The sequence below is a fragment of the Oncorhynchus mykiss genome, chromosome 17 (genome assembly GCF_057628025.1).
Source record: "Oncorhynchus mykiss isolate SJ-2025 chromosome 17, ASM5762802v1, whole genome shotgun sequence".
NCBI lineage: Eukaryota > Metazoa > Chordata > Actinopteri > Salmoniformes > Salmonidae > Oncorhynchus > Oncorhynchus mykiss.
The window spans coordinates 7,290,507-7,298,400 of record NC_143038.1 but is presented as its reverse complement, the minus strand read 5'-3'; the positions used below and the strand labels follow the sequence as shown (position 1 = coordinate 7,298,400).

The 7,894-nt window shown below is 43.4% G+C and overlaps 1 protein-coding gene across 1 annotated transcript; it reads right to left on the bottom strand.

The window, feature by feature from the left end:
* Window positions 1–324: 324 nt before the first annotated feature.
* LOC110493549 (neuronal vesicle trafficking-associated protein 1) lies at window positions 325–6,892 on the bottom strand. Its single transcript, XM_021567895.3, has 5 exons — window positions 6,612–6,892; window positions 4,291–4,438; window positions 3,735–3,854; window positions 3,501–3,614; window positions 325–1,773 (listed from the first exon to the last, which is right to left on the bottom strand). Exons 2-5 carry the CDS (start codon window positions 4,417–4,419, stop codon window positions 1,525–1,527), a joined length of 612 nt encoding a protein of 203 aa, XP_021423570.1. The 5' UTR covers window positions 4,420–4,438; window positions 6,612–6,892; the 3' UTR covers window positions 325–1,524.
* Between the last annotated feature and the right edge of the window lie 1,002 nt (window positions 6,893–7,894).

Here is a 7,894-nt window from a genome sequence, read left to right as displayed (position 1 = left end):
GAGACAGAGAGAGAGAGAGAGAGGAGGATATGGCTCAGTACCGAATAGCTAAGCTGAGGTTTGAAGAAAAGAAGCAAGTCATGTTTAGCATTCTGTGCATGCCACTCATCTCTGAATAATCAACAGTGAAAATAACGTGACAGTGACTCCTTTTGGTGTACTTTTACTTGGTTTTCTTAATAAAAATAAAAAAACCTCATAGAAACTATTTGGCAATACCAGGTAAATAGATATTGAAACTGGATCGTAAAAAATAGAGCGTTGCTATTGTGCATTGAAAGTACATGCAATCAGTAAAAAAAAGCCAATTCAACAAGTCCCAGATTATGAATGAGAAAGCTTTATTGATGACATCAGAGCAGATGGGTCTGACATAAACGTTTGGCACTCAGAACAGAACAAGGTTTATTAACGCTGGGTGGTGAATGGTGACACAATGGCAGTATCACAATCTGATCCATGGTGAAAATACTGCCAGTTATTATGATGACTTGATATGAATCGCATTGCATTTTATTCACTATTTTAAAAATCCCCAAATAAATGATTTTAAAAATGTTATCCTTCAAGCTTTTCACCCCCCCCCCCCCCAAAAAAAAAAAAAAATCAAATAAATAGCTTAAGGAATAAAGTAAGCTCATAATAAATAGGTCTTTAAATAAATACTAGAAAACACAAAGATACGGACACTCTAGGTAGTTAATGTTATGTTAAAATATTAATTATGAGACAGGAATCCAACTTGTACACCTGCTAGTCTACTACATTCAAAATCATCTGAATTGAAATGACATCAATCCATTTGGTTATCTTCCACCTGAAAATATTCAGGTTCCTCGTACCCAATTGTACCAAAATCCTCATACACAAATTGTTCACAGCTGCTGGAAAATCTATTGAGAAAAAAAGGCATGATAAATATGTTTTTTACAATCATGTTTCTAAATTAATGTGGGCTCTGTGCTTCCTGAATAGAACAAAACATTTTATTTCTCGAACTGTGTATGTAAAAATCGACAAAAAACATGTCTAGTTCGATCTAAATGTAATAACGCTAAACCTTGTCAGACCACATTACTAACAATACTCTACATTCAGTTCAGAATAAAATAAAAACCTGAAAACATGTTAGTCTGATAAAGACAATCTAGTGAGCATTTCAGGGAATCTTGTTATGTTCAGTTCTCCAACGCTTCTCACACGCACATCTCTCACCTCTCTCTCTCTCTCTCTCTCTCGCTCGCACAGGCACGCACGCACATAACACAAGGCGGTGGTCCTCACTGATAACGTCATAGAGAGATTAACTTTACTGCAAATGAGTCACGTTCGCTGACACCTAAACAGACATTTGGAGCGTTACCCAGAATACCTCATAGTCAACTCCCCCAAGTAAACAACACTTTTTCCCCCATCTCCATCTCCATCCCCTCTTCCTAACTCTTCCTTTTGGAAACCCCATATACCCTTCTACCTTTATCGCCCCCTTCCTAAACCCTTTCCCTCTGGAAATCCCTCCATCCCTCACTCCTTCGAACGACTCGCCTCCTCTTTGGCCCTCTCGGCTTGCTTCAGGGCGTTGATGACGGGGAACCATGGTGACGGGGGCAGCTCGGGGATGATGGCTCCGGCGGCGGTCCTCTTGGCCTGGTTGAGGTGACCCAGGGCGGTGTAGAGACTGCTGGAGCGGGGGGGCACGCCTGGGTCCTCCTGCTGCTGCTGCTCTGTGTAGTACCAGGGCTCCAGGACCGCTGCTGGGGTGCAGTGCTTGTGCTGCGTGGGGAAGAGGACAGAGGACAGTTGGTGTCAATTTCATTATTTACTTCAGGATGTGAAAAAATATCAGTTTTAAATCACTTCCTGAATTGAGTGAATGGAAAGTGACCCCCAACCCTGTAAGAGACAGGAGCCGGGAGGCAGAAGCGTCAGTGAAGAGGGTGTGCAAAGTGATGACGTATGATACTGTTGCCTCTATTTACAGTTAGGGACAGCAGGGATTCTGGTCATCATAATGGGTTGTGGTAGGACTCGGCAAATGATGAGGGCAAGTCACATGTTACTTACTACCTTACCCTTCACTGAAACGACTTATTACGAGTGAGTAATACAACGTCTTATTCCACAGCGTGGGCGAGCATGAGTAAGGTTCTTTCAGGGAAATCATTTTTCATATTCCAACTTAGATGTGCCAGCTTTGTCTCATTAGATATGACACCTGAGATGCCATCCTTAGATAAATGAACGCGTAAGCTGTCGAAGGGAAAGAAAGGTACTCCACCAATTTGCCAAGCTCTGACAGGAGAAGCTTCAAGTGAATTTTCCTTACGAGCGTTTTTCCATTGAGTAGCATCGGTCTACTGAACAAACCCCTGAGGGAAATCCAAGGCTTCTTGACAGACTACCTGACCTTCCATCAGTATTGTGAGAAATGACCTCTCACAACAACCCTGGCTGCCTACGCTCTGCTAAACGGAAGACAACGCCACGACACCCTCCGTTTGACTCTCCTATTTCCCTGCCCCTTTTCATGTCTCCAACAACACATTAGCTGTGGAAAAACGCCGCGAGCTGCACTGTACCCGTCAACATCAAAAGCCTCTGCCGGGAAGGCCCCGTCGCCCATCTCCCTCCTCTCGTCTTCAGCCTTTAATCACAGTTTAGTCACGCTCAGCCTTAATGAAAGGCCCCTCTCTGATTCACGGGCGTCCCAATCTACTGCCTGACCAAAAAGCCTTGCCTGCCTCTCGCTCTTTAAAAGACAGGGGGCCTTTGTAGAGAGTAACAGGCGTGGAGCGTTGCCTGAGCACACGATGCCTGGGAGGTGTCCTAAGGAGATAATGAGTTTATGTTCCCAGAGTGAAGAGACAGAAAGAGTGGGAGAGAATCCCTTAGAAGTCTCTGGTGGGAAAATATGTTGTCAACAGAATACAGTATGAGTACTAGATGAGGTGTACAGTAAGTATTGACTATAGGAGAGGGTGTATTAGTAAGTCATTGGGACTGGATGAGAATTATGTTTGTGAAGGCGATTATAAGAACTTAAATAATAGTCCTCTGTTGGTCTCTGTGGGAGAACGCTAGAGAAACAACCTCTGCTTCTTGTCTGTGGTTTTAATGAATGTAACCCCGAGTGGCGCAGCGGTCTAAGGCACTGCATCTCAGTGCTTGAGGCGTCACGACAGACACCCTGGTTCGATTCCAGGCTGTATCACAACCGCCCGTGATTGGGAGTACAATAGGGCGGCGCACAATTGCCGCAGAGTCGTCCGGGTTTGGCCGGTGCATGCCGTCATTGTAAATACGAATTTGTTCTTAACTGACTTGCCTAGTTAAAGGTTAAATTAAAATAAAAACCTCTAGGACTGTCTGACTGGGATAGGAGGCAGTGTGTGTTTATGTGTGTATGTTATGATGATGATGCTTTCAGTAGTCTACCTTACCATCGGGACATAAGCTGTTCGGATAGAAGGTGTGTGTGTGTGTGTGTTAGTGATGCCTACCTTGAGAACGAAGCCCTCTGGGCAGGTAAGTTGATTGTACCACAGAGCCTTGTACATGACCAGCAGGAGAAGACAAGCCAGGAACCCAAGGGTGATGAGGATCAACCCTGTGAGCTGGAACACACATACACACACACACACACACACACACACACACACACACACGACCATGAATATCACCATTCCCAGTAGTACTTCAGTAAACATACTACTAGCCCTTAGATAAGACTTTACCTTGACCTTCTCTGATACCTCGTCGTACAGTTTTATATTCAGCTTCTTGATTCCCGGCACGTACAACTTCTTCTTTTTCTTCTGCTGCAGCTGATACTCTGTTGTGGTCTTCACGATTACCTGAGGATGAACAGCAGCATAGCACAGCAGAGCACTCCGAGTCAGATCGCTGGGTTGGAACCGGGCTGCTTAAATAGAACTGTAAGTGGTGTGTGTGTGTGTGTGTGTGTGTGTGTGTGTGTGTGTGTGTGTGTGTGTGTGTGTGTGTGTGTGTGTGTGTGTGTGTGCGTGTGATCTACTATGTATTCTAAGAGGCTCTGAGATAGTGTGGGGTGATGCCACAGCACTCTGAATCATTAGGATAACAGGGAGGCTGGGTCAAGGCACAGTACAGGGACCAATGACAGGCTCAGAAATGATGTAGGCTTGATGTGTGTCTAGACATGCAGTGTAATGTAATATACAGACAGGATGTACTGAACATGTCTAATAATTGCTGGGTGCGCGCGCGCACACACACACACACGCGCGAGCACGCACACACTCACGTTGTTACCTTGTCTAAGTATGGCTGTTGCAGCTGGTTCACCTCCAGAGGGGTGATGAGGGGGATGTTATCAAAGCCATCGTCCATAGACTGTTCTTTATCCAGCTTATCAGCCAGGTTACTGCCCAGCTTCACCATGTCTGCCTGCCTGACCAATCTGAATGGGGAAAGAAGCCGTGCAGAGGATCAGATGCTCAGTAACACAGCTCTGTTGGGTTCGAACTACTTCTCAATGACTGTCTGTCTGGACGATTTGGATCGCAATACAAACAGTTCTGAACGATTAGATGCTGGGTAACGCAACTCGGTTTGGCTTTACTGTGTAGAGGGTAAGGTATTTGTTAACGCAACTCAGTTTGGCTTTACTGTGCAGAGGGTAAGGTACTTGGTAATGCAACTTGATTTTATTCCACTTCGTTGCTCCCTGTTTCCTTGTGTGGCTGAAATTGATGATGATGTTAAAATGATGGTGGTGGTGATGATGATGGCGAGAGCTTTATTTAAATGGATGCCATGATATGCCTCTGACTGTCTTTGCCCTGCACTATCTAGGAGGTTTGTGTCAAACTAGGTGTCATCGTCATTATGTCTATTCCCACAAGTAGGCCTACAGTATCTCTTTCATTCGTTTATTATGTTTATTAGTTTATTATGTCCGTACTGGCTGTAATTCCAAGGTGAGTCATGTAAAGATGTTGCGTGGGCTACACACAGGAACACACGCTGTGTGTTTGCTTCATATCCTTCCTATGTGTGTGTTGGTCTAACTGTGCCTCCTCGATCAGAGCACCATCTGAATGTGGAACACAAGGTGAGAAGCCACTGAGCTCGTTGACGCCGTGTGAAATGCGGCACCACCTTCTCCGTAGCTCGCCATCCTGTACCGCTGTGAGAATGACTCATAATGATGATACTAACAAGGGGGCAAAGATCAGTTCCTCGCAGGTTCAATCATACAGACAGGTATAGGCAGGAACACAGACGAGCACGAAAACTTACACACAAACTCTCTCTCTCTCTCTCTCTCTCTCTAGCTATCTCTCTCTGTCTCACGCACACACGCACGAACACACACACACACACACACACACACACACACACAAACACTTCCTCCAGGCTCCATTAGCCTAGCTATTGTTGCACTGTGGAGTGAGTGGGTGGCTATAATGGCTAATGTGGTTGTCTGTACAAAACTACAGCCCACCATCTTCAGACTGTAGATTGCAGGCTACTGTAGGAGGGAGGTGTGGGTGCCATGGTGATTCAGATGACTGATTGATGCTATATCAATGCAGAAAGAGCTGAGAGCCAGCTGTCAAATCTGTTCTTCCATCAGCGAAGGAATGAAACAAGGTTTGGATGAATGTGGATGGCATTATAACCATAAAAACAGTATAGTTTCCTTAATCTTTTCGATTCATATTTTTGGTCAATATTCTCTGAATATTTTGATTGGGAAGTACAATAAGGAGGTGATGTGTATTAATGCTTTATAAATGCTAGAACCACATAACACAAGATAAAACATAGTCTTACAAATAATAAAAAATGAATGATTCTATAAACTATTAGTATCTAGGCCTGTTAACTTTTTTCTTCATGGTTCACTAATCAGGCATCTGATCTCAACTTGCTGCATTGAAAAGAGCGTGTTTGCTGCAACAGAGATTCTACTGATCAGCACAGCTAACGGCCAGTTAGCAAACATCCCGAAAACAAACAAGACAGAGAAATGGCATGACCATGACGGCTGAAACTCATGTCACATCACACGTCATGTGGTAACATACGTTTCGGTAAGAACCATACATAACCTATAACCTCATGTCATGGCACAGACTGCTCGAGATGCTCTTTGCATAGGCTACAAGGGCAATGGATTGACATTCAAGAATTCAAGAAGAAATTGGCATTCAAGAACTCGTTATGAAAGCTAATTTGAACACCGATATAATTGTCGGAAATGACAATGTCATCTTTGAAATTGTTTAGACCGTTGTGAATTTTAGCTTGCTCCTTTCGCGCATTGGATTAATATCGAGGGGGCTCTCAACCGTATCAATATGCTTGAAATATACAGCCATTATTAATACTCAAATAGACACAAAGACATAAGCAACCAATGCTGTTTTCACATCAGGCAATTTTTTGTTGTTGTTGTTTGTGACAATCGAATCATGTCATTTGCAATGTAGACTATAGGATACCGTAGGCTACGGGTTTATTCACGTAAGTGCAAGCAGACATAAAGCCTTATCAATAAAATTGCCCACACAAACGATGACAATACATTCCACATAGGCTATAACAAAGGGAGAAAAATGACTTACTGCGTACGAGGATGACGATCGGTAGGGTTGCGTCGCGGATGTTTACGGGTAAAGCAGAGAATGGTGAATACCGTTCGGTTACCGTGGTGATGTCTGATTCACGGCAGGATTGCGCATGTAATTCGGTACTGGTTGCATCCTCCAGAGGAAATTGGAGCCTCGATGATGCGCCTCATATTAAATGTGTCTTGGAGATGTTGGGAATAACAAAGCAATGGGAATGAATATTTTACACGTGAACTCTGATATGTTACTGTAAAGGTCAGGCAGTAGTGTCCCCACATAGCCTTGTCTATATGCCTACTGTATGCCACACACAGTCAGATCAACAGTTTTACACATGTTGGCGAAGTTTATTTACTTCTCACCTGGGAAAAAAATGTATTAGCCTACTATATTGAATTCCACAAAATGTTCTGTGTACATTTAATAACTACAAATGATTGTATATATTGACTTTGAGACCGAATTGGTGTGATATACCCGAAATCAGTTTGTGATATTCATATAGATTTGTCATGCAATATTTGTTGAAAACCAATTACTAGGCCTACAGATTAAATAAAACCATTCATCTGTATCATTCAACAGTTCAACCATTGGCAAAATTGTTTTAATGAAAATGAAAATGAATATGCTTTTTTAATCCAACCAAACACTACCTGCACAAAAGTTGCTCATATTTAAATGACATAGTCCCTAGTTCCTCAAAGACTGACATAAATGAAAGTGACTTGTTGTGAACCACAATGGCCACAATGTGACATGCAGCAGCTGCTGCAGCTGATGGGGCCTGTCTATGGGATGGCTCTGTGATTCATCAGTGCCTCTAATTATGCCTTTCAATAGAGGTGAAGAGGTGATGCAGAAGCCAAACAAGTGAAAAAGTGAAAACACGCTGTGTGTGTGTGTGCGCGCGTGTGTGTGTGTAAGAGAGAGAGTGAGCGAGAATGTGTGTGTATTAGAGAGAGAATATGTGTGTGTGTGTGTGTGTGTGTGTGAAAGAGTGTCTGTTGTGTGTTTGTGCATGTGAGAGAGAGTATCTGCTGCGTGTGTGTTTGTAAGATAGAGTGAGAGAGAATATGTGTGTATCAGAGTGCGTGTGTGTGTGTGAGAGAGAGAGAGTGTCTGTTGTGTTTGTGTGTAAGAGAGAGAGTGAGGGAGAATGAGTGTGTGTATCAGAAATAGTGTGAGTTTTATGTGTGTGTGAGAGAGAATGTGTGTGTGTGTGAGAGAGAGAGTGTGTCTCTGAGAGGTTAAGCGAGCAAAGGAGAAACAGACAG

Excerpts from the sequence above, each read along its gene's own strand:
- LOC110493549 (XM_021567895.3), bottom strand. The coding sequence starts at position 4,419 with ATGGTGAAGCTGGGCAGTAACCTGGCTGATAAGCTGGATAAAGAACAG. Across the intron at positions 3,615-3,734 it reads AGGTATCAGAGAAGGTCAAG|CTCACAGGGTTGATCCTCAT; the intron begins GTAAAGTCTTAT and ends TGTGTGTTCCAG. Across the intron at positions 1,774-3,500 it reads CAGAGGGCTTCGTTCTCAAG|CACAAGCACTGCACCCCAGC; the intron begins GTAGGCATCACT and ends TTCCCCACGCAG.